We start from the raw sequence: 27,907 nt of genomic DNA, 5'->3' as shown, positions 1-27,907 counted from the left end.
AATGGCCGCCCGTGTTAGTTCGCAAAGTAAAAAGAAAACCAAGCAATTTTGAGGCAAACTTGTGTGGATCATTGTATTCTACTTTTAAAACATCTTTCCAACCATATGCATTTTATAAAAAAACGGTTACAAACGCTTTTTATAGACCAACTCGTCCGATCCAAGGCAACGAGTTCCTTTAATATGTATTTGGTTTGCGGTAACACCATTTGTGTATCTACTTGCCAGGTAGAGTTTGTTTTTAGAGAACTGTTTGTTCTTAGAGGCCAACCCAAATTACGATCCTATAAGCTAAAGTAGTAGTCCCAGCCTATTTCTATACCATCCGCCCAAGTAATAGTTAATAAGCAGGACAGTTCTTTTCAGAACTGAGAAGTCTCCCGAACACCTGAACAATCTACTTCGCGGTAATTATAAAACAAGACAGTTCTCTAAGAACAAACTCTACCTGGCAAGTAGATACACACATGGTGTTACCGCAAACCAAATATACATTGATACCTCACCATGCAATGCCTCAAATCCTATGCTTCAAAGTAATTACCCATTAGGCCTACATGTTGATCTTATAATGTTATAACGTCATCAAACAAGAGTCATAAACCATTCAAATCAAATAATAATTTTGCTTATAACCTGGTTTTGCTCTGCAATAACTCTCTACTGTCTCCCCCTTGTAGTTTGCAGCCCTGGATCCAGTGACTGTGGTCTCAGTGGATAAGTTCTTATATGAAGATGATGAGGCAATTGATGAGATGTGTGATGAGGGAATGCTGAGTAGGAACTACTGCCTGGAGTGTGGCTCGCATCGGAGCGCTCCACTCAGTGAGTTAATTGTCTGGTTTTTACTTTAAAGGCCCTGGGGTTGATTTCACAAAGAATTAGGTCTAGTCCTAGGAGATATTAAAAAGATAGCTCGTCCTAAGTTAGGGCAAGTAACTTTTCCTAACTCAAGATAAGACTAGTCCTAACTCATTGTGAAATGGACCCCACAAGACCTATGAGCAAGTTCGGGTGGCGACTACACTTGACTAGACCAACTAGACTACCGGAAGGCATAGAGCACATGGAGGTTGACTTTATAATGTTAACCAAGCACTGGAGCATGGTAGATATGGTCAATTCGAGAGCTTGTCACGGCTCTGGTCAAGTCTAGTTGCTCACCCAATCTTACTCTTTAGTAATTGTCAAAGACCAGCATCCTCACTTGGTGTATCCCAACATGCATATTATAACAAATCGGCGCAAATTTTGACTCAATTGGTCTTTAAAGTGTGGTAACGAAAAACTGATTATTAATCCCAAAGCAAACTTATTATTATACACAACTCTAGGATCTTTACTTTTATGCTGTTTAAAGACACTGGACACTATTGGTAGTTGTCAAAGATCAGTCTTCTCACTTGGTGTATCTCAACATATGCATAAAATAACAAACCTGTGAAAATTTGAGCTTGTTTGGTCGTCGTAGTTGCAAGGTAACTATGAAAGAAAAAAACACCCTTGTCACACGAAGTTGTGTGCTTTCAGATGCTTGATTTCGAAACCTCAAACTTTAAATCTGAGGTCTCGAAATCAAATTTGTGAAAAATTACTTCTTTCTCTAAAACTACGTCACTTTAAAGGGAGCCGTTTCTCACAATGTTTTTTACTATCAACCTCTCCCCATTACTCATTACCTAGTGAGGTTTTATGCTGATCATTATTTTGAGTAATTACCAATAGTGTCCACTGCCTTTAATCACGAATATTTGGTGTCCTTTTATTTCCTTGTTATTCTTCCAACAACTTAACTGTTCAAAAATTTTAGTTGATTTGTCAGACTTCGATTCAGGATTGTTTTTTATGAAACAATTCTGTACAACTGCAGGATTTCATTGGGACGTTCTGAATGTAGAAACTACTACCTTTTTTTTGCTTTGCATCAGTTGATCATTTATTTCTATTTTTATTCAACAGACTTTATATCCCACTCTGCCTCATCGCAGCAACTGAAGTTCATTTTCCAAAAAGCGCTCCCTGACTTGAATGGCAAGACGGTAGTTGATATAGGCTCAAGACTGGGCCCTGTCCTCTATGGGGTAGGTGTTTAATTCATTGACCAATTCTTAGGCCTTGTGAGAATTGGCGACTTCGGCTACAGTTACGGCTAGATGAGTGTGTCTGCCAGTGTTGAAGAATAGGCAGATTGCGCAATCTAGCCAATCTAGCAATCTGTTGGTCTGTATAACTGTTAGTGCCCCCTCTATTGGCAGACAATAATTGTACACAAATCTTCCTGTCAAAAAGTCCCTGATGAAAGTTTGCGGTCTGTAATTTGTGCATTTCCTCTGCCTGTCATCGGGGAGATCCTCGCCAAGTGCATAGTCCTGATGTGAATACGATTGATACATCTACCCAATGGGCTTTCATCCAGGGGCCTCGTCCCTCTGCAACACCCCTCAACGGCTGATGGTGTCAGCTATGTGGTGTAGCGTTGTTAAAGGAACGTTACCGCAGAATTGGTTTTTGCTAACAATACAGTTACTAGCAGTGTAAGCACTTTATGTAATCCACATATACATAAACTGACAAACCTGTAGAAAATTGAGATCGATCGGCCATCTGGGTCATAACAAAATAGTGAGAAACCGATAACACATTTTGCATGACATCGAAGCAGGAAATTAGTTTTATTTATTTCTCATTAAATATAACATTTCAGACAGAAATATTTCAAGGGATGTTTTTTACTATCATCATCATACCATGTTTTATGTAAATCTGTGATCTTAGACGATTTTTTTCTTACCAGTTCTATAATGTTCCTTTAAGCCGCAGTAAAGTGAGAGCTAGTGGGTGGGGATTAGCCGATTGTGATGATAGGTACCTGGTAATATGACCCCTGTGTGATGATGACAATCACTGTAGGATGTTGGCATTCACCAAAGGTTTTAGGGATACAGGAAGGGATGGGGAAGTCGGAGTGGTCAGACGTGAGTTCAGTTTACAGTTCCCCACTGAAATGGCAATTTCTTCTCTTGCAATAATATGCTCCCTGCGAGTGATACATTCACCCCCTCATGTTGTACAGGCAGTAAAGGCTAAGTCTTATCAGTGGACTTTGCGGAGATGTATTGTGTAGAGCTAGACAGTGTCAAGTGTGTCTTGGCAGTAGTCCAAGATACTTTGCAGGTCCGGCAACTCATCTTTGAGAGGGCAAGGCCATTTTCATTTTTAAATTGGCACTTTTTTTCCTGGAAAGTATTAAAGTCTGTGAAGAGGCAGCAAGTCAAGGGCCAAAACCAGGGTATACATCAGAGTGCATAGGAGGATGTCCCAGAAAGGGGTCGGGGAACTGCCCTCCTGAATTCAAGAAGAAAAACAAAATTGAATGAAGAAAGCAAAACAATTTTTTGTACCAAGTATTGTAAGTTTGTGTTTTTATCTGTGTAGGATATCGGGTCACATGAACCCCTTTTCCTATAGTCCCTCACCCACCCTCAGCCTCTCTAGGCACTCCCATATCAAACCAAGTAGGCAGTGGTCAATTGTCCCCACCCCTAACGTCAGTTGATCAATGATTGGTTTAGTCTACTATTTATTTTGTTTTATATTGGGCAATCGGCAGCTCCCCATGGCAGCTTCGCTGTTCTAGTTTTAAAGGCGTGCTGCAGTCAAACCTTCTTGTCACAATACAAAGAGGACTGATCAGTGCCAAAACTAATATCTTGGTGGGCACGTGTGCTGGTCAAAGTAAGGAGAGGAGGGGAGTTTTGGAAGGGGGTGGATGGGCTGGGCACAATTTGAAAAATCTTTGGTGAGTTTGACCGTGAGCTTAATCAATCTCTATTAGGGAACTTGCCACTCAAGAGCAGCTGTGTTCCGCCAACAGCAGACTGTATTAATTAAAAGGGTTGGTGAGAGTAGTCAGGATGGCACAACCTAATGAGAGTGATGGAGCCGCACATGCTCCGCTATGAACCGGGCTTTACTCTGATAAGTGAAATGTTCTTTTGTGAGAACTTGCATTACTAAGCCTGACATATCATAAGATGACTCAGTTGTCAAGTGGATGTACGTGTTGAATGTACAAAAGTTCAGTTTTTGACGGTTGATAGAAATTGCATTATATTTTCAGTTCGGTTTTGAAAAGATTAATTTTTTTTAAGGAATAAACTACAAGGGAAACTGACTGGGTAAATACAAATTGTGTGAAGTGTAGACAAATTGACCAGAGACCTCCCTATTGTCATTGCCTTTGGTAGTTTTGGGCTGTTTTGGTTTATTTTTTTCAGGGGGTGGGGACGGGGTGGGCGCCCATCAGAAGTCGAACAATGAAGATATTAATAAATAGAGAGACCACCACCATATTACTAGAAAGCTCAGTTGCTAAAGCACCGCAACCCGGATGTTTCAAGTTCAATTTCCGCTCCAATCAATTTCATTTACATGTACAAGTAGGTCACCCCAAAAATAGAGTCATTTTCTTTTCATCTACACGTGTTGATATTGAAAGGATTATGTTGTACACTGTACTTGTACAAGTTTGTGGTGTCTTCGTTTCCCAATTGGGAGAGAAAAATACAAAAATATCCTAAATTTTAAGAGATAATTATCTCTATTAAATTACAAAGTGCGCTTATCGAAAAGAGAAGGGGTTCGCCCCGGTGTTCCTGGTTTGATTGGCTGCATATTGCGCTACAGCAACTTGTAAACCATTGCACGGTGCTTGAAAGGAATAGGTCCCATACTCTAAATTGTAGCTCCACATACCTTGCAGGAAAAAATATTGTGCACTTTGAAATGTCCATTATAGGGGTGTGATAAAGCGCTGTACAAAGACCGAGTATTACACAACAGCCACATGAATTTCTTCACAGGCTTCTGTGACAGTATCGTGTCATTGACCTTTGCTCCAGCTATTGTCGCCACCTTTGTTTCACCTTTCAGCAAACATTCCTTGAAGGCGTTAATGAAGTCGCATACTGCTCAATCAATTATTCATTGGGATCGGGCATGCTGCATTGAAGGAGAAACACTGAAGGACTCGGTGGCAAATATAAAGTAATTGACTTGATGGTGTTAGGAACAGATGGTGCTTAGTATCCTGGCTCACAAATAGACAGAAGCTCACCCTCCTGTTATCGGGAAACGAGTCATGGATTTTCCATTTCCTGGGAAAAGCCACATTCACAAACATACGCGCTCACATTTCCTGCTAAACATGGTCTAATAGGAATGTTCATTTAAAATAGTAAAAAGAAGTTTGACGACCCTGCTGTGTTTACAGGTTCTGACGACTGGATACGGGGCACAGTCACTGATAACCATATGAGGTCCATAACCACCACACATGTTGTCATTATTTGCACTAATGACCGAATCCTTTAAAAACAAATCCCCTATAAGGAAATATTTCTAACTAGTTCAAACTTCTCTGTTCAAATAAAAAAAAAAAACTTTATAAATTGTATTGTTAAATTGTAGATAGTTTTTCTCATTTTGATTCTAGTCTCAGTAAACAAAAATTCAGGTCCAGTAAAAGTCTCGACTACAAGCCCTGCTTCGTAGATTTTCCTCCAAATTCCAACCCTGAACTGTAGGCCCCTATACCTTTGAAAAGAGCAAATATCTCTATAGTTTGACATGTACCACGCAACAAACATAAAGATAGGCTCATAATAACTTCTACTCCTTTTTCTTTTCTTTATCTTTCCTAGGCATACTTCTACAGTGGTGCATCAAGAATCGTCGGGATTGAAATCAACCCAGAGTTATGTGCAATACAAGAAGATATGGTCAAGAAATTCAGCCTAAGAGATCGTATTCAGGCAAGTAGAGAGAGAGAACAGGAGGTTGACCCTGTCAGTGTATTTTTGTGTATATGATTCCAAAATAGACTGTTCAGTTTTATGGCCATCCTCAGTCAAGGGAGTTCCCAGCAAGTGGCTTTTTTCTTAAGTTAATTTCATTACTTTATTGATTTGATTTCCTCCCAACTTTCTCAAGGAGCTCTAGTGGATAGGTATCTTTACGAAGATCAACATTTGCTAGACGTAAAAAAAAAAGTCCTTAATATGACCTTCATCCATGTACATAAAGGCTCTTTTGGAGGCCGTGGTTTTGGCTTAGTCTACGCTATGGGCTTTGTCTGAAATTGTGAGAATGGACAGTCTTAGTATGAGACTTCAAACAAACCCAAGCCTAAGCAGAATTCTAAGCAGTGACTTGGAATTAGCTCATCACTGTTCAATTTCACAGACTTGCTTAGCATTAAAGTACTTGCCTAGCAAACAAGTTGCCAGGAACTAATGATTATAGATAGACGTTACATAGCGATTCAGCTGGTAACCTCATCCTGCTCAACCAAATTGTGTCTGTGCTAAGCACATTGAAACAGCTTAATGAAATGTGATGGTCTCCTTCATTCACTCCAGGACAGTTTACTCCTTAACACTAACTGAGTGTATAAATGAACACGATTATATAGTATGGTACAATTCTGATGTGGTAAAATCTCTGATTTGTTTGATTATCTTGAGGGTACAACTGCAAAGACCAAGGTGTGTCATTGCCGAATAGTCTAGTGCACCGACTCAAGCTTTGGTGTTTCTGAACGGGTCATTGTGTGTTTGAGTCCTGGTCTTGACACTTGCGTTCTTGAGCAAGCCTTTTATTGCTTCGTCCTTTGGTAGTCATGTGTGCCCAGGTACATGTAATTAATGTTTGTTAAAGAACCCAGTTACACTTATTGCAAAGAGAAGGGGTTTGCCTTGGTGTTCTTTAAGTGGCTGCCAATTGCGCCGCAGCACCTTGTATTCCCTTGTAAGGTACAACATGATTTGTGGATAAGAGTAGAGCGCTATAAAAGACTTCAATGTCATATTGTTATATTGTTGGAAAAAAAACTCTATTAAAGTTATGTCGATAGAAGCACAATGTTAGATTTACCGTTTCCTCCTGTCACTTTTCATCAAACTCTGTCTTGACTGAAACCCAAATGGCGTACTTTTTCACATAATCATAGAACCTACATAGTGCAAACACAATGCAAACCTGCAACTGTTGAGACAAGACACTGATGGCCCTTGCAGTAGACCCTGCAGCATTTCAGTCATAAAGTAGGTCAACCTCTGCTTGCCAACTGAATCATCGAGGCATGTCATTAAGACACTATGTTATACATTTCTTAAAGGGGAAAATAGAGGCAGCTGATTGCAAACTGCTTACCAACGCAAAGGACCTACGGTGTAATGCAAACAAAAATTGTTCATGGCATAACGTTTCCAATCCTAGCACAGTGTTTCTTGAAGGCTTCAAGAACCCGCACTGCCGATCAGATATGCCAGTAAGCTTGGGCGACATCGACTTATTTTATTCACAATATATCGCCAACAATATATCGCGATATTCGATATAATCGCGATTAATTAAATTTGACATCATCAGTCTTCAAATGACCTGTTCTTCTGGTTTAACTCCAAACCTATGGGGTGCAAGATGTCTCAGCTAAGAAATACATCGCGATATTGCAATACTTAATCGATATTGCGATATATCGCGATCCCGTCGCGTTTGTGCAAGAAGCATCACCAGTGCGCCCTATAACTCTCAGAAACCCATGCTTGGGATGTCAGCAGTAACACACACCCATATTCAAACTTCCTGGTCCTGCACAAATCAAAGCATGCAGGCTTGAGCTGAAAGAATGAAAAGCTCTCAATGGAATTTGTGGCAGTTTAGACTGATCCTTGTGAGGTGTAACCCCCCTCATACCTGTGCTTAATAAAGACTCCAGTCCATTTAAAGAAATTTCCCCAGACAGACACAGCATTTAAAAGGTGCTTATCTCATTTAGACCCTGTCTGATTGGAATTAAATGCTGTCTGTGTTTGGGAAGTCTAGCAGACATGTTCATTTTTTGGGGGTTACTCTTTTTCATCAGTGTGTAATTTGTTCACCCGATGACAACTCTGTATGATAGAATATATGTTAAATTTGCATCAGGGATCAAACTGCTCTAGAATTGCAAAGAAATGGTCGTGGGTTTGAATCCCACCTGAGTAATATGCCATTGATTTTTTTCCACAGAACTCAGGAAATAACCGAGTATACAGTGCTAATACACATCGATGGAAGGATAATATTTAAATTAATATTCTGTATGATAGGTTGAAATTTTGAAACTTACCCTATTTATATAGTTTTGTCTTGATTCTATCATACAGGTCATCAATGCAGATGTTTGTACACAAGCCACCCTATTGCAAGAAGGTAATCCAAACACACAGATTTATTATTGTCTCCAACACCCTCCAACAACCCCGCCCCCCCCCCCAAAAAAAACAAAACAAAACAAAACAAAACAAAACCAACAAACGAATTCAAATAAAAATAAATAAATAATTAACAAATAATTAACAAATAGTAAGTTTAATAGGTACATAAATGTAAAAAAAACAAATACATAAATAGATAAATGAAAAGTGTTCCAAAACTAGAAAGAGCAAAACAAGATTTCAAAAAGACTCATTAAAACTATATTTTAGTTTCATAAATTCCATTTTTGAGCAGCTCATCTGTAAAATCTTATTCCTTGAACATTCCTAAACTCATTTGTTAGAGATTGATAGATTAACCCCCACTTAAGCCAAATTAATCCTCGTTACTAGGAAAGCTCATGGTCGCTTTCTGCGATCAGTTTAAGAATGACCACTACCATTTATTGTTTTATCTGTTTGACACCACTACCTTTATATTTTTGTCACTTGGAACTCATTTCTAATTTTGTTTATTACATTTTTCTCCCTCATTTATTCTTCAGCTGATGTTGTCGTCATGCACAATGTATTTGAGTTCTTCGCTCCATCAGAGACACAGATAAGGTGAGGATATCATAACAGTAACTACTGACCCCCCCCCTATTTTATGAGAATTTGTCTGACATCACAAGACCGGAGACAGCCATCTTAAGGTGAGGGCTACACTTAACTGATTTGGGCTGTCGACCCAAATCAACTGTCACCAGGGACACGATGCCACCTACTCCTGTGGCTGACACAGGGTTACCCTTATTCACAATCCGTATGGAGGTACAATAGGCATGGGTATCATCCACTAGGAGCCTGGCTGGTAGAACAGAATGCACTACCTCCCCTAATTTGTGTACGCAGCATTTGCTCAAAGGGCTAGTGTCATGACTAGGATTCAAACCAACACTCTGCTGCTGATTACAACAGAGCTTGGGTCAAATGACCTAGACTGCTCATCAACGACACGTTACTGTCTGCCCGGGGTCTGCCATTCTGCACTAAAGATATGGTCTGCGTCCTAGTAGCTCGCCTAAATCGAAAAGAGTGGATTAAAGCATGGGACTTTTTTTTGGGGGGGGGGGGGGACAGTCCGTGCCACATGTTAGGTATTGTAATAAATGTATACAGTTTCACTGTTTGTTACCTCGAGTAGAGAAGTAACATCCCCCAGCCCTAAAATCCACTTAAGAGTTCTTAAGATTCCCAGACCACAATAAGTACTTAATAGGAAGGGTGGGGGTTCCCCCCGTCACACCCTGCCACATATCCATTGCAAATGTAAAACTGACCCCCACAAATGGTACAACCAAGATTTGTTTTGTAATGACGTCAGGTGGATTATGTCCATAAGTTTTTGTCTTTCCTTCATGTAGACACTGCATAAAAGATAGTCCAATCTGTTTTCATGTGTTTTTATTTGAAATATACATAGCTGTTTGTGGTGATTTTGCAGACGAAAGTCATAACGAATAGGATATTCTGAGTATTCACATCAGGTTTGCATCTGATGTTTCAACCATAAGTAGGTTGGAACAGATTCCTGTGATTTTGAACATCCTATCTTGGAAAGTTTGGCATTTTACCAGACATCAGTTTCTCTCATTCTGGCAAGTGTGAATAAACAACATCCCGCCTTAATACCCGTTGGGGGCATGAACTGAAGGTTACATGCTCCAGCTCGTGCCACCCCCACCCCCTTAAAACAAATCTCAAATTACCAGGCTGTACCATTCACTGTAAGTCTTCTCACAAAATGTCACCCTCATGTTAAAGTTACTTTTGTTTTAACAATGTCATTTAATCCATCATAATACATCCATCATAATACATACATCAATTTCATAAAGCCTGTAAGCAAAATAACTTTATAAGCTAAGTACACAAGCAGGAACTGGTTACCAGCCAAATTCCATGAAGTTATACTGCTGGTACTGGTTCCCCAGGATAACATGAACAGCAGTCGGGCAATATTCTTAAACATTACTAAGCGGAGAAGGAGGTCAAAGTCTTATTCTCGGGTCTCGTTTGTTGATTTAGTGTATTATTTACTCTCGTATCATTCATGGCTGAATTTTAGTTTCCCGACAATATGATGTATAGCTGAAACTCGTTTTAAAACTAATGTATTTTAAAAAACACTATCGCAGAGTTTGAATGTGCACAAATCGTGCAGAGTCTGTACTCGGTGCTTTCTGAGTCCTACAGAAAAAACACACACTGGCTACTTGAGTGTGAATTGAACCCATGACCCCTGCATTTTGTAAGAGATGTCTAGACCACATGAGGCAAGTTTGAATCCTCTAAATGTACATGTAAAGTGTCGTGGCCGAGCAGTAAGAGCACCGAATTCAAACTCTGGTGTTTCTGATTAACTGAGTGTGGGTTCGAATCCCCAGCAGTGACACTTGTGTCCTTAAGCAAGACACTTAACCATTGCTTGGTCCTTTGGATGGGACGTAAAGCCGTTGATCCCATGTGTTGTGTAACGCATGTAAAAGAACCCAGTGCACTTATCAGAAAAGAGAAGGGGTTTGCCTCGGTGTTCCTGGCTGTGGCTGCTGTATGCGCCGTAGCACCTTGTAAACCCTTATAAGGTGCTACATAATTGGGTCTCAGAGTTCATCTTTGCAATAACCTATCTTTCTGAAATTTTGTAAACACTCAGTACCTTGAGTACCTTGTTTGGTAGCTACGTGTCTATTATGTAAGACTTCAATATTATTATTATCATATTGTAGCAGTGTGTACAGTAAACAATCTGTGAAAGTGACAAGTGTTTTATATACGATCATAGTAGTCTCATGGTATGATGAAACGGTCTTTGAATATGAAGACACTGGTTTAGTGACAATCGGATGTGACATGTTACCATCACATATTCAGCTACTGCTTCATTACAAATGATTCATCATCGAAACTGTCTTAAATCACTAGCCGAAACGTCCCTCCCCCTCGCCTCCATCCCCTCAATGCGCGTTAAAGGGAAAGTATACGTTAGTTGAGAATCATCTCACTTCGAAGAAATGTGGCTAAGGAAAAATATATCAAACATTTGAATCTGAGAACGTTCTTAGATTGTGTATTCCAATGACTGATTATTCTTCTTGAGAGGACAAATTAATCTCTGGGCTTTGCAAGACTCAAAATTGCTAACACGTTTTGAAATGAAATTATATCTGCTTATCTTCCCCAAGAGGAAAATGGGTACCTGTGAAGGCAGAGATGGTTCTTGTGATTGATTTGTAGCTTGGTGTTACGCTACATATTTGGCAGCACAGGCTGTATACTCTTAATTTTTTATTTATTTAAATAAACAAGTGAACCAGTGATAATCAAATTGGACCGCCATGAGCGTCAATGAGTGACAAATTTGAGCGTTAAATAAGTAGTCGCTGTTCAATATGAACGCATAGTCTTTCTCAAGTGCTAAGTGACCTTTTGGCCTTTGAGCATTACTGCCATTTTTCGGTCTTTCATTATTTTATTTGATATCCAATAATCCATCAATCGTCAACCAGAACTTTGCAATTTCGTTCTCAGCCACTTGACTCTTTGAATGTCATTGAAGTTCAGGAGTGATCCTGAGAAATCAACTGAACTCAAAATGACCCGCATTTCTGCTGTGAGCCAAAGTGTGACGACTAAACCAGAAGAGTTCTAGAAACAGCACATACATGTACTTTACACAAATTAACCATTTCCCTTGTTTTCCTCCAACATTTCTAGACTATTTCCTGCAATTTAGGAGGGTTTTTTTTTTGTTGCTTTGAAATGACATATACATCTGACGCTTAAGGTATTCCAGAGAGTTGAGCTGTCAGTTTAGATATAATTGAATTAACAAATTTCACATTTTGAGTGAAAAATTATACAAGGTAGTATGAGAGATGAGAGACCTTTATTTTGGGGGGATTTAACCCTACACTGTATGGTATAAGAGCTGTATCCTGAAACCTATTATAGAAAGACAAATCAACAGGCATTCTTCTCTCGGTACATGTATTCAAATCCTCGACCCCCGCCATTCTAGAATTGAAGACCTGGGCCCAATTGCATAGAGCTTCTTAAGCGGGAAAATAATAGCTTAAACAATTTTTGCATTCAAAATGTGGCAATTCCAATCAACATGTCAATATTGGAAATACAATTCATTTCACATCAATTTTTTATTTTTTTTATTTTTATATATATATATATATATTTTTTGTTTACTTGTTGAAATGTAATAAGTCACTTTTATTAGTGAACTTTTGTTTACAAATTTCAAGGCATTTTATAAAATGGTTTCCTGAAGTAAAAAAGACGGGTGTGACATGCTGACCTTGTACAAAGATATGAACAAGTAAGCTCCAGTCGACAAGTGCTTCAGGGTTTTTCATGTAAATTTGTCGAAAGGAAGTTTTTAACTTGAGTAGGCTTAATTGAACCCTTCCCAGTGAGGAGAGCCCTGGGGATGATCTGCCCCACGGAGTGAATTACCGCCAATTCAACCTAGCCACATGATCATGTAATCACCTGGATTGTCTCTAAAATAGATGGATACCATGTATTAAAGGCAGTGGACACTATTGGTAATTACTCAAAATAATTATTAACATAAAACCGTACTTGGTACGAGTAATGGGGAGCTGTTGATAGTATAAAACATTGTGAGAAACGGCTCCCTCTGAAATGACATAGTTTTTCGAGAAAGAAGTAACTTTCCACACATTTGATTTGGAGAACTCAGATTTAGAATTTGAGGTCTCGAAATCACGCATCTGAAAGCACACAACTTCATGTGACAAGGATGGTTTTTTTCTTTCATTATTTTCTCGCAACTTCAATGGCCAATTGAGCTCAAATTTTCACAGGTTTGTTATTTTATGCATATGTTGAGATACACCAAGTGAGAAGACTGGTATTTGACAATTACCAACAGTGTCCAGTGTCTTTAACAGTATTGCAGAGTGAAATGTACACTCTAGGGGTTAGGTGTAGTGTGATGAGCAGGATTTGAAACTTCATGTGACAAGGATGGTTTTTTTCTTTCATTATTTTCTCGCAACTTCAATGGCCAATTGAGCTCAAATTTTCACAGGTTTGTTATTTTATGCATATGTTGAGATACACCAAGTGAGAAGACTGGTATTTGACAATTACCAACAGTGTCCAGTGTCTTTAACAGTATTGCAGAGTGAAATGTACACTCTAGGGGTTAGGTGTAGTGTGATGAGCAGGATTTGAAACTTAGTGGGAGTATCATCTGAAGTGCATTTCGGCGGTTGTAACCATGCAATAACTGTTTCAGTTGAATTGACTAGTCGTTAATCACTAGCAAATGACCGCTGAAACAGTTATTGGTTATAAATGCCATAACGCACCCCAGGTGATGTTCGGTAGCACCCTGGGTAAATCTCTTTTGAGTAGTGTTGGTTCTGAAAAGAACTGGTGGTTGACAACTCAACGTGATCATCTTCAGGAGGATGCTGAACTATGTTGCTGGATGCTGAGATTTACACTTGTTGCTATGCAAAACTCACCTGATTGAAGTGAGATTGCATATTTTTCTTGGAATTAGTTGTTAATTACTGGTTTTGAAAAAAGAACGTTGGTATCTGTTCATTCATGGAAACTAACAGTCTTTGCATTGCAACCAATGTTGTATAATCTACCAGGAAGTTTAAGACAGACCCACGACTGAGGCTCTGAAATCCTAGACAGAAATAAGTAAGACTGAGACACGGAAGTCTGAGACATTGATCAGACCAGTACATGTAGATTTAAGACAGACACCAGACTAATACATGGAAGTCAGAGACAGAGCTTTAATGGCCTCATCAACAAATGGAAGTCGGAGACAAAGATCAAACCAGTCCAACGAGATTCATTACAGACACAAGACTACCCATCACACATAGACGCGGCTTCTCCTACGATGGAAAAGTGGCCGAAAATGTGGCCAATGGCGGACCAATCGTGGGCCAAATGTGGGAGGATGTCTATGGGCATGGTTTGGTCGGGGTGGGATCTCCTAGGTCGGGAAGCTGCATTCTCTTCCGATGCTTATCAAAATAAGCGAAGCCTTGTCGTAGCCGGAAATGAGCGGGGAAAAGTCGTAGTGGGAACGCCATTATCGCACAAGCAGATGGTAGCATAGTGGTGAGATTGCAACACCGTCGCCAACCATTTCAAAGTAGAAAACTCTGAGGTCGACATTGGTCTAGGTGTAATCGTAGTGACAGCAAGTCAGCAACAGTTTTGACGTAGAACCAGTACAGTTGTACAAAATAAATGTATTGAAATGAAAATGTTGTGTGCAGTCTTTAATTTGGGTGCTTGCTTGATTTTGACGGCGATTGTGTCTCGACTTGATACATTTTTTAGATTGCGGTGATTGGCATGGTCTCCGTAAGCTCGTAGAGCTGTGTGATTGGGGTATTAGACATGGATGTTCAAGACCGTGATCTAATGGTCAAACCAAGACATGAAGTCGGAGACAAAGATTAAGCAAATACATAAAGGTCCAGACTAAGACATAAGTCGAATGCAAAGATCAGACAAGAACATTGATGTCCCTGATTGAGACAGATTTAGATACGAAAGTCTGAGACAAAGATCTGACAGGAATGCCCGAGACAGAGGGAGGTCTTAAACAAAGACCACAACAAAACATGGATGTCCAAGACAAAGAACTTACCAAGATATACAAGCCCAAGACAAAGATCTGACCAAAACATGGAAGTCTGAGACAAAGATCTGACAAGAATGTCTGAAACAGAGACCACACCAATACATGAAGGTCCAACAACTAACACAAGGAAGTTCAAGACAAAGATCTGATAAGTGCATGGATGTCCCATGCTGAGAAAGACTACATGACAAACATCGTATAAAGACATATACACAAATACATGAATCTAACCAAAACATGAAAGCCCAAGGAAAATATGTTAGTTAAAGTTGATCTCATATCAGGCATGGGCATTTGGTGCTACATATAGCTTTGAAGGAAATTGCATTTATTTTTTTGGTGTAGACTAGAAAAATAAAGTTGTTGACTTTCAGCCCACTTATAGCATTTGCAGCCCTAATGATGTTAACAATCTATCCAAGTACTAAGCTTAAGTGAGAAAAATTATCTTATTTATTTTTTACTGAATGCTCATTTTCAACTCAAAAAGTAAACATTGTTTTGTTTTTTTTCGGTTTTGAGTCATTGAAAATGTATCAACAAATAAGTTTTATGATGTATTTGTTTAAACAACAGAAGAGAGAAATTGTTGTAGTGACCCCCGAACCACTTTTATCATTGGTTTTAGTGTAGAGAGATTCGTGATCTTAGTAATTTAACAAAGTTTTATCAAAACAGCATAGTTACCCAGTGCGTTACCCCTGTGGTTCATGATATAAAAAAGCATACTATGTAATCAGTATCTGATAAATTACTCTTAAGTTGTTAAAAAATATTTTGTAATCCAACCGAATTTCGCAGAACTGTTACATTGAATTCTGATTGATATCCATTTACAGTATATGGAAGTTCCTGAGGGAAACACTGAAGAAGAAAGGCTGTCATCTGATCACGCTACCTTCACTGGCAAAATCTATGGAAACCCTCAAGGTAATAGTAACATGCTTTAAAGGCAGTGGACACTATTGGTAATTACGCAAATTAATTATCAGCATAAAACCTTACTTGGTAACGAGTTATGGGGAGAGGTTGAACACAAAACATTGTGAGAAACGGCTCCCTCTGAAGTGACGTAGTGTTCGAGAAAGAAGTAATTTTCCATGAATTTGATTTCAAGACCTCATATTTAGAATTTGAGATCTCGAAATCAAGCATCTGAAAGCACACAACTTCGTGTGACAAGGGTGTTTTTTCTTTCATAGTTATCTTGCAACTCCGATGACCAATCGAGCTCAAATTTTCACAGGTTTGTTATTTTATGCATATGTTGAGATACACCAAGTGAGAAGACTGGCCTTTGACAATTACCAATAGTGTCCAGTGTCTTTAAAATTATGGGTGGGAGTATTACAAGAGAATGAATATGGTGTGATATGTCTGATGGAAGTCACAGTGTCCTTTTCTAAAAATTCCTCTGCGGGTACTACTAGAACAAAGAAAACGAATAGGTAGCATTGTTTTTAAAGGTCTTGTAAGTAGGCATGTGTAACCCATGTTTGTCCACCCCATGAATCGAGGACTTCTCTTTGTTTTCCCATTGTTTGGACTTCTCTTTGCCAACACAATTGCCCTGACCAGGACTCGAACCCACACTCTGCTGATTAGAAACACCAGAGCTTGAGACAGGGGCTCTTATTAAACGCTCAGCCACGACATGTCGCATTGGTATGAACACAAATTGTGGGTTTGTGGTTAGCAAAGTCAACATCGTAGTTTCACAGGATGGTAAATCCCTTTAATAAATAATTTCATGAAACTGTTGTAACTTGTTAAGTTCCATTGGGTTTTCTGCGTAGTCCTGTCCAACGGAATGATATGCTGTATGTATATGAACCTCTTGCAACCAGCCCACACACTGCCTGCCTCGTCTGAGGTCATATTACACAAAGTGGTCATCTTCCTACTGACAGTAACACAGCATTCCTGACTCCAAATTGACACAGCTGTAGATGATGACTTCATTTGTGTGTCTTAACTGCACGTTTCTTAACGAAACGGCCAAGTTTTGTTCAAACTCTTCTACTGGCCCAGGGGTTGATTTCACAAAGATTTATAAGACTAGTCTTCTTGAGTAAGGACGAGTTACTCATCCTAACTTAGGACTAGCCTTAAGTTTTTAATATCTCCTAGGACTAGTCTTAACTTGGGACTAGTTCCAACTCTTTGTGAAATCGACCTTAAGTCCTCAGTGTGGGCCTTCCCCATTGGTTTTCTATGGTTCATTTTTAACAATCTGCCTTGGTTAACCCCACAATGTAAAAAGGAAAAGAAAACCAATAGCATAGTGTGTACATAACAATAGACCCTACAAGGTAGCTCTCAGAAGTCAACACAAACCTGCTGTAAAATAGACAAATCTTACATTTTTTCTGTCTTGTTTCCTGGTAAAATTGTCTACTAACAAATAAATATTTTAAACAATATTTATTTTATCAGACTGTGTCATGAATTTTGGCTTTGAGCTGATTATTTGAACACTGTAAAGGTTCAGGCAGAAGACCTTTGTCATGGTGCGGTTATCTTGATTATCTCCTATTCAAATCGATGTAATCAAAGCAAGGCACATAGGAGAAAAAGTGTGGTTCCTTTTTGTAGAATCAATATAATAACATACAATACTGTATCCGATAAAGGAACATGACCAAGATAGTGGCAGCATGATATGTCTGAAGGGGATTTTGAGACGTGACTTGGCAGCACACACAAACCACTGAGTAATTTTGCATTGTTTATGTCACTCATGGCAGCAGATGCACTTTTACCAAGAACAATGGATAAAGTTTACTGATGCCATGCTTCTCTGAAAGTCTCCCCATTGTTTATCTGAAACCAAGTCAGTGTTTCAGCCGGTGCCCAGGCTCCCAGAGGAAATGGTGTACAAATTTGGCAGAGGACCAACATCCCGAGGATGTTATCAAAAAGTACCCTGCACAAATACACAATCTTGACATCCGCATTATAAAAGAGTCTTATCATATCATATACATTGTAGTAAATCTTGCCGGGATATGAAGTCATTTCTATTTGTGTAACCTCAATATCTAATCAGCTTTTATAATGGGAATCCTTCATTTGCATCCTTTAAAATACATGCAAATCCCAGAAACCCATCTTGGAGAAGGTCCTTGCAGTGAAGCTGACAGGCCTGTAATGCTTTGTTTTTGAAAGGGCAAGGGAACCAAGGAATCTTCTCCTTGGTAAAGGGCACCCTAATATGAGGAAATTGTGAATTTCTATTGAAGCATTTCAAGGGCACCTAGGCGATGATCAGGGCCCAGGTCAAAATTCCAGTTGAACCTAGTTAAACTGGGTTTGACTGGAACTAGTAGAAACCCAGTTGATAAACTAGTTAAACACAGTTAAAACCAGTTGGTTTAATATGGAAAATGGACAGAAACCAACTGGTTTATAATTTCAACCTAGTTGAACACAGGTAAACCTAGTCCAAACCAGTTGGTTAATATGGAAAATGGACGAGTTTGGTCACTAACCAGTTGAACCAGTTGACCCCAGTTAACTAGGTTCAACTGGAATTTTGACCTGGGGGGGCATGGAGGCAATCACCTTGGTTGTCTTGATCCGTGAAGTATCAGGCTTAGCAAACTGAGAGCCAGATTTGCCCATATTCTTCTTCTTCTTCTTCCTTTTTAGTGCAGCCTTCATGATTGAAGATAAACGCACTGCCAGACACACATTGAGGCAAACCCCCTCTCCTTGCGATAAGTTTGTACTGGGTTCTTTTGCGTGCGTCGATACTTTTGAGCAGCACACTGGACCTACAGCTTTATGTCCCATCTGGAAGGACAAAGCAAAAGTGTCTTTCTTAAGGACAGTACAGTGTCACTACCGGGACTCGAACCACATTCTGCTGATCAGATACAATGGAGCTTGTGTTCAGTGTTCTTAACTGCTCGGCCACTTCGACTGTTTTAAAAGTAGAACTTAATGATGAGTCACACAATGAATATGCCTCGGAATTGTAAGGTTTTTGCCTTTTACAATGTACTTGGTGAACTATGGTACGCTATTTTGTAGGATCAAATTTTGGACTCTCACAAAATGGCAGAATGTGTTAGTCCACAAAGTAAAACGAAAACCACACAATTTTAAGGCATATGTGTATGAATAAATATGTTCCACTTTTAAAACATCTTTCTAACCAAATTGATTTCATAACAAATTCTTTCAAACGCTTTACAGCCCAAAGCGCCCAATCCAAGGCACCGTGTCCCTTTAAGTGGAGAGTTGTTCAGTGATTGAAATTGCATGGGACGCTAAGCTCTTACTATTAGGAATACTTACAGACAATAGTTCCAGTGACCCCATGGCTCACTCAGTTGAATATTAATGCACCCAGAAATCTTAAGAAAAGTCCTTGTACTTTCCCAGGTAGAATGAAGATGCGTCACAAATTGTGGCTTACCACGAAACGCTTCGCATATGTCATGCTCCCCCCAACGTCAGATTTACTGATTATAACATGTGAGTTTCATGTGTTAAAGGAACATTACAGATTTGGTAAGAAAAAAACTTGTCTATTAAGATCACAGATTTACAGAAAAACTTACATGGTCTAATGATGATGATAGTAGAAAACATCTAACTAATTTCCCGTTTGGAGTTTATCGCTCAGTGAGCAATTTATTCATCTTTTTTTTATTATCGATGCCATGCAAAATATGTAATCGGTTTTTCACTATTTTCTTGTGACCCAGATGGCCGATCGATCTCAAACTGCTACAGGTTTTTAAGTTTATGTATATGGTGGATAACATGAAGTGCTTACACTGCCAGCAGCTGTTCTGTGGGCAAAAACCAATTCTGTAGTGTCCCTTTAAGTGCCATGAAAGGTGCCTTGGTTTTTCGGTTATTTTGTTTTGGCTGATATCGTCTGTCCTCCCGAGGTGACCTTTTGCGGCTGACCCATCGTATCCTGAGAGAGGATGTACATCCAGATGGCTAAACTTCCCTCCTACTTCCCAACGATATCCTCCAGATTGTCTATCAATCCTTTCTTTTCTTTGATATAAATCCTTCTGGGCCAACCAACAATCGGATGCAACCCTCCAGCTTAAGAAGTTTCTCTGCTCGAACTAAAGTCTGTTTTTTTGATCAAATCATTCCGCTTTTTCACGGGTGGCCGTGGGTTTGTTGTTATTTTGGTTTTGGTTGTAATTTGGTTTGTTTTTTATTTTATTCTGAATCAGTAAAGCTGTCTGTAAATTTGTAGGGTGAAGCTGAGCAGTGCATTCGTGTGATTTTGCTGATGTAGCCTGTAGGGGAATCCCCCCCCCCTCTCTGCACATACCATACACTTTTGTTTAGAGTATAGGAAAAAACATGCTGCATATAGAAATGGAAAACATGCTGCATGTACAAACGAATGTATCCCCCAATCACATTGGAAACGTGAATGCTGTCATGTCTGTCATGCTTAGTCATGTCAATTACCGTATCTGATTCCTTGAGTTTTAACAAACCCCTTGTGTTTACCTCCCTCTGCCTAAATGATGACCACCAGACCTAAGTCAGTAGTGGCTGTTTTTACCTCATAAGACTATCAATCTTTTTCTCTACAGATTTGGCAAAAAAAACATGCTAGAAGAGTTCAGTGTGTATTTTGTGAGATTGTGAGAATTTGGGATGCCAAATTTCAATGTAGCAAGATTACTTATTGAAGGGGGGGGGGCCATACTTTAGTAATGACCCTGGAAATAATTGAGGTATTTCTATTATCTAAAAGCTTACTTGTTATATAGATGGTAAGCCTCCTGCAAAGTTATTTCGTCTGAAATTTAGAAATCATTTGTTGAAAATATCAAATTTCTGAGGTGAGTTTTGGAGTACAAATGTCTGTGGTGTCCATTTGTGAATGCTGCAGTCGGAGATGCAGTTGGTTCTCATGCCTCCTCGCTAAGCATGGATGGACTCGACGTTTGGATGAAAATACAGTGACAGTTTGTTTCTGTTTCTGATCAAGTAGACACTGTTTTTAACTGTCACTTTCACTCGTGGTGACTTTCATTGTACCTTTATTTACAATTTGGACTATAAATCAGCATAGTATGACAAACACCAATCTATGACCCTATCCATTAAAGTATTTTGCAACTCATTGAGAAACTTATTAGCAAACCGAATTATTTGCTGCTATAGATAATTGTGCATTCTGATAATGGTGCGCTGATCATTTGGTAAAGTGCGGCTTTAAATTCAGGCCTTGTGATAGTTCATCTCTTTGTCATATTGAGGTTTAAATAAAAGCAATGACCTTAGACAAAACGGTGTAGGCCGTTATCAAACAATAATGATGAACTTGACTGTTTATAACCTTCCACTGTAGCCATGAGTAATTAGTGGTTGAATTGTCCTGGCTATGAAAACACTACTATTTATTTGTCGGAAAGGAAGTGTGTGATGAGAGTCTAGTAGTCGTTCCAGGTCAAAATGATTCTTAGAAACACAATGGTTTTCCATTGTCTCAGCTGTATAGACTGATCTTGGCAAGGCGTCTTCCAATGAAATGTCAACATTACACATTGTTTTGTCTTAGTCAAAACTAGGTCAACGGTTCAACCCAGCAGGCATCACTCAGGAGATTGGCCAGTTTCCCAAATTTAGGATTTGTCATGTAGTGTGGATGAACATTTTCTGATAACACTTGGTGAACAGCGGCTAATTACCGAGATTATTGATTGCATGTCGTTATCAACAATCGTGTTGGGCAAACTTTTTATATACAGAAAGGACAAACTAATTATTTGATCTGATTGTTTCTATTACTTCCCGCCATTTACTATTACCTGTGGGCAAAGAAAACAAGTCCGTAGAGACAACAACACACTTGGGTACCGGGAAAACAGTTTAACTTCATCTAAATGTTCGATGAAGTGGTCTTCATTCAGCTATGTTTTCAAGCACCTGAGTCTGATAACACATAGAGAGTTAAAGCTGTGTAAAAAAGTCATTTTAAGTTAATCTTGATGTAAAGTTATGTCATTTTGAGTTAAAGGAACACGTTGCCTTGGATCGGTCGAGTTGGTCTTTGAAAAGCGTTTGTAACCATTTGTTATAAAATGCATATGGTTAAAAAGGTGGTATAAGAGTAGAATAGTATGATACACACACATTTGCCTCAAAATTGCGTGATTTTCCTTTTACTTTGCGAACTAACACGCTCTCGGCCATTTATGGGTGTAAAAAATGTAACTCCCATTAATGACCGACCGTGTTTGTAGTCGAGGTAAAAGGAAAAACCATGCAATTTCGAGTGATACTTGTGTGGATTATTATGTTATACTTTTAAAATATCTTTCTAATCATATGCATTTTATAACAAACGGTTACTAACACTTTTCATAGACCAACTCGACCGATCCAAGGCAACGTGTTCCTTTGCGCCTAATAATAATTTAGGTCATTTGGGGTTGACCCTCATGTTTATCAAGTTTGTTCTGACTGGATTTCGAAGGGCAAAAGTAGAAAACTGTTATTACAGGAACATCTCAGACACTATATTTAACCTGCCAATGTCAAAGCCACATGTTTGTTTACCCTGGCATCCTGGCGATAAGCATATCTAGTTTTATTGTTTCCTATTTTTTCTTCAGGGTTTTAATATGACATTCTCACCTTTCCCTGTTTGTGCATAAGCCATGACATTTTATATACTTGTAGTGTTGTTTCATATACATGTATGGTGATATGAGCATCGAGTGTATTCAAGGACCATGATGTTACAAACTGTAAAGTGGCGTATAACCAGATGGGGGCAGAAATCTGTCCATTAAGTGAAAAGTGAAAAAGTGAAATCATTTACAGAAATGGGTGTAGTTTAATATGCTATCCTTAAACATAAATCACCATTATTATTGAAAATTAAACTTGCATGTAGGATGAAAGCTAGTCTTCTTATTACAAAAACGTCAGTACATATCTGACATGCTACTTCCATATGTCCCATCGCGTTCCCTACGCTCTTCCTCAGAGAACCTCTTGGCCGAACATCGCACCGTCTCTAGAGCTGGTTCACATGCTAATTCTGCTGCTGCTCCTAATCTATGGAACTCAGTACCATCACATCTTCGCCATGCAATTTCACTTCCACAATTCAAGAAGATTACTTAAGACTGACTTATACAGAATTACTGGACTGTTTTATTACACTTTACATTGGACTCATCTTGAGTTTGGACTTATTTTTTGCATCTTGGTAGGCGTGCTTTGTAATCTTGGAGAAAAGGCGCCTCATACAAATGCTGATACATGTATGCATGTATGTACTGTATGTATGTGTGCCACTTAAAATTTACCTCAAAGCGTTCGTCCGCCCTGCAAAAAGGGACCTATACTAGTCTGAGCTATTTTAGTTAAATTATCAGCATTCCTTTTTAGACAGGGGTAAACAGGAAGTGAAACTATACAGCTCCCTGCTTCCTGCGTCCTCTTGTAGATTGATGCCATGTACAATTAACAATTACAGGGTGCAGGGGAGGGTTGAACATTGAAAACACATCTTATGATGCACATGATTCTCATTTGAAAAAGAAATGTCTTTACTTATCGCATTCCCTGACTTGGAATGTCATGGCCAAGCGTTTAAGAGCACCGAATTCAAACTCTGGTGTTTCTGATCAGCAGAACTTGTGGGTTTTAATCCCCAGCCGCGTCACTTGTGTCCTTAAGCAAGACACTTAACCATTGCTTTGTCCTTCGAATGGGCCATAAAGCCGTTGGTCCCAGGTGTTGTGTAAGGCATGTAAAAGAACCCAGTGCACTTATCGTAAAAGAGAAGGGGTTCGCCCCGGTGTTCCTGGCTGTGGCCGCTAAATGCGCCGTAGCAACACGATCAGTAAACCCTTATAAGGTGCTACATAATTGGGTCTCAGAATTCATACCTTTCCATAACTGTCAACCTGCTGTAACACATCTTCCGACACTGACTTCAATAACAAGAAAGTCTGTGTGTATGTTATATTGTTCTCAACATGTTGCTGTCTCAAAATTGAAGTAAAACTATTCATTTGATTTCCTACAACCAAATCATCACCAAGTCATCTGTGGTTGACCCCCTTGTCTAGGCATCCATACTGTAGTTACCTCTGCCTATGATAATATCATAGTAAAGAGATATTTTCTCTTTTCTTTACCTCAGTGAGGGCGCTGTTTAATTTTCTGATGTCAAACCTCAAACGGGTACAGAGATGGTTATAGTTTAATGAATGTCTAAGTGATATAACTGCCTGTATAGACAAATCTAAAAGGTCCGCACTGTGTATTAAAACATGTACATGTATTAGGGAGGGCGGACCTCTAGACGATAAAAAGAAGATTTGAAACACTTGAGATGGAGTGTTTTCACAAAGAAAAAACTTTGATTGGTTTGAATTAATCTACTGTCGAGGAGATCCTCATGTACTTCCACATGCGCCGATTCTTTGCTTACAGTAAGAAGAGCCATGAAATTGGGCTGTAGTATCTTGTCATACAGGAAGCATACATGCATAAGGATTCCTCAATGGATTAAGAGAGATTGATTAGGTCTGACTTAGTAGTGTTTCATGCTCATTGCCTTACAAGCCAGTGACCTATATTGGCCTTTTCAAATGTTGCCCCCCAGCCCCGAAGGTTTTCCCCCCCAGGCTCAGGGAAGGGCTGCTCCCATGGGGATGAAAAGGGCATCGGGGACTGGAGGTGTTAACTCCCATAAACAGCAAAACTTGGGCTGAGAAGAGGAGAAACAGCTGCTTGCTGTTGCCCTTAGACCAAGACGGATACCCAGGGGCGGCTACAGGAGGGAGGGAAATAAATTTATTAAGGGAGGAGAGGAGTGGTGATAGCGTGGGTATATGAAGACAAAATGGCTAGCCATAAGCAATCATCAGAATATAATGCATTCCCTATAAGACATCACCGATTCTACAAGTTTTGATCATCCATCAATATTATCAATGTCTATTTTTTCAGTAGGGCCTCAAAACTATTTGACCCTTCCCCTTCCCACCACCCCCCCCCCCCCCCTTCCTTCTGGAAGTTGGTTGACTGGTGAGCAGGCATGTAGCTGCAACACCGGATGTTATTCCCATGTTTTGGTTTTTGTTAACACAGGGCAGCTGGGTTGTTTACTAAAAAGCTTGTTGTCCACTTGCTACCCCCTCCCCTTTTTGTATATCAGGTGTTATCTCTGAAATCAGGTCGATCAAAATAATGTTTAAGCAGTTTGAATGTTTTGAGCATTGGAAGGGTGGTTGGACAAATTTTAAACTAAGAAACATTGAAATATTTCAGCAAAAACATTTATGAGGCCAGATGTACATATATCAGGCTGTTAGGTTTCCCTAGTTTTGTTAAACTCTTTCTTCTCCTTACCTCCCTCCTCCCCTCACAGCTGTCGATGGACTTAACGTCTTGGGTAAAGCAGTGTCCTCTAGAGCACATCACCAGGTGGATCCGAGAAGACGAGGCAAGGGAAGAGGTACAGCAGATTTGTCTTTATGAGATCCTGTGAAAGACTGAACTCAACTCTAAACCTGGGCAACTGGCGCGACTAGTGTCGTAGTTGCGACTATTGATTGCTCAGTCGAGTCGCGACTACTGTTTTTCAGCTACTCTGTTAATTGTGCCGCCTTGACTACTACAAAAATTGTCGCAACTACTACAAAAATAGTCACAACTTAAAAACCTGGTAAACAAATTGTGTTGCTCACAACTATTCACGACAACATAATTTACTTATGAAACACAATCAGACATCAGTGACACAATCCTACAATCCTTTCAGTGTGAATTTTACTGTATTCTGCCTGAGGCAAAAATTATGCCACAATGCATCTTGGGAATTAAAAATTAATCAAGTATTAGTCGTGGCTAGTGTTGTAGTCGCAACTTTTTGAGGTGTGACTAGTCGAGTAGTAAATTTCACTAGTCGCCCAGGCCTACTCAACTCCACCAGTTGCCATGTACAAGAAAAGTGATAGATTGCCTCGGAAATGAACAAATTAATCCTCTCCAGAAAGTCGTCCTAAAAGGCCTTGATGATAATTAACAGATGCAAACTTGCTCCGTGATGCTACTTTCAAGGTATCTTATTTTGCTGAACTAAATTTTAAGATGCAAAAAAAAAATTTACAAAAAAATAGTTTAAATACTTATTTTGAAGCATGATATTTTTTTCATAAAAACAAATGTACTTGAAAATTGGAAACATAAAATAAATTTGAGTATGACATAGATAGAGTATGAATCAAAGTGCAGTAATTTTATGACCAGCTCATGTTGAATTCTTCAGAGAATGAGGCCGTCACATCAGTTATTGTGAGTGCTATATAGGGTACACTTTGCTGCTGTTAAATTAAAACCCAGCTGACCAATCACAAGTGATGATTTTGTCACATTGGGGATGGGCAATAGAAATGTTGAAGAATTTGTTTATTGCACTAATTTGGGGACACAGTTGATGGTCTAGTTGGGTAGACCTCAAACGGACGCTTGCAGTACTATCTGCCCCCCCCCCCCCACCGCTAACTATTTGCAGCTAGTTAGTTTATTAAGATGCATTGTGGGAACAGCTCCCCCAACCCTTATAAAATTCCTTTATCCATCCATAAGTTGGATAATTAAAAGAGATATTTTAATTGTTACCTTAAGGCATGGGTTGTAGACTTGCACTGAAGCATAAAATATTGCATAACACTTCTTTGCTTAGCAGAAAAGAGCGGGATACCAGTCACAAGTTGTACATGTGACCTTGTATTCTTGTAAGCGTAATAATGTTGTGCTTAGATACTTGTTGTGGTTAAGCAGATCTATGAAATTGAGCCATGGTCTTACTATCGAATGTTGGTGTTGAATAGTGCAGCAACTCATTTATGAAAGGTCTTTAGAAAAAGTTGTTTATAACCTTCAAGTTTATCCTGTGAAATGCAAAACTATTTTAAATGAATAAAGTAAGATATTTTGCTGCTTCAATTTTGAGTAACTCGATTCATTACCTTGATGTGCTTAAAGTGAGCTGGTTTTTGTCTCGTCATGTAAACAGCTTTAAGGAGGTTAAAGGAACATTACAGAATTGGTCAGAAAAAAGGTCTCATATTTACATTAAACTTACATGGTATATTGATGATGATGATGATGATGATGATGATGATGATGATGATGATAGTAGAAAAAAATCCCTTGAAATATTTCTGTCTGAAATTTCATGTTTGATGAGAAATAAATAAAACTAATTTCCTGTAATCGCTCAGAGAGCATTTTATTATTCTTTTTTTTAATGGCTGTCATCGTGTTATCTGTTTCTCACTATTTTCTCGTGACCCAGAGGGCCGATCGATCTCAAACTTCCACAGGTTTGTCAGTTTATGTGTATGGCGGATTACATAGTGCTTACACCGCCAGCAAACTTGTTATTATTATTTTTTGCAAAAACCTATCTTGTAATGTTCCTTTAACGGAGCTTGCAATGTTTGTCTCTCTCTGGGAGAGAGACTGTTTCCCTTTGGGTCTTGACACATATCTTAAGAAACTAATTCTCTACATAACATAGGCTAAAACTTGCTCTATATGCATGAACCTTGCACGCATGTTTTCCCTCAAGCTTCGTCATAATGTCAGATCACACCACTGAGGGAATAGTTTGGTATTCGCTCTTGGGGCACAGGCAAGGACATGGATCGGAAGAAATGATCAAACATCCCCTTGTGGGATATCCAGCGTTAAAAAAAGCCATCCCTGGCAAAGATTGGAAGAAGATAAACATTTATCATCCGAGGCAAATGCCTTAATATTTAAGTAGAAAAACAAAGAAAAAAAGTATCCTGGATGGACATTCTCTTTCCTATAGTAAGAGGATAGTTTAACAATTAAACGAAAGTAACAACATAAAATTAAAGTTTAAAATAATACTGATTCTACCGAGTAAAAACCACTAGCACTAGCAGGT

The 27,907-nt window shown here is 39.1% G+C and overlaps 1 protein-coding gene across 1 annotated transcript in view; it reads left to right on the top strand.

Annotated features, from left to right (window-relative positions):
• The window catches only part of LOC139940280 (uncharacterized), a 29,412-nt gene extending 2,478 nt beyond the window's left edge, over positions 1 to 26,934 (top strand). Inside the window, exons 3-9 of the mRNA XM_071936477.1 lie at positions 681 to 825; positions 1,960 to 2,081; positions 5,703 to 5,813; positions 8,211 to 8,256; positions 8,807 to 8,867; positions 15,807 to 15,897; positions 25,355 to 26,934. Coding sequence (XP_071792578.1) covers positions 681 to 825; positions 1,960 to 2,081; positions 5,703 to 5,813; positions 8,211 to 8,256; positions 8,807 to 8,867; positions 15,807 to 15,897; positions 25,355 to 25,474 — 696 coding nt within the window. The 3' untranslated portion in view covers positions 25,475 to 26,934. The remainder of the gene's footprint in view (positions 1 to 680; positions 826 to 1,959; positions 2,082 to 5,702; positions 5,814 to 8,210; positions 8,257 to 8,806; positions 8,868 to 15,806; positions 15,898 to 25,354) is intronic.
• The last annotated feature ends 973 nt before the right edge of the window (positions 26,935 to 27,907 follow it).

This window comes from Asterias amurensis, chromosome 1, assembly GCF_032118995.1.
Source record: "Asterias amurensis chromosome 1, ASM3211899v1".
NCBI classification, from domain to species: Eukaryota; Metazoa; Echinodermata; class Asteroidea; order Forcipulatida; family Asteriidae; genus Asterias; species Asterias amurensis.
The sequence above is the reverse complement of the archived record's forward strand: the minus strand, read 5'-3'. Positions and strand labels throughout refer to the sequence as shown.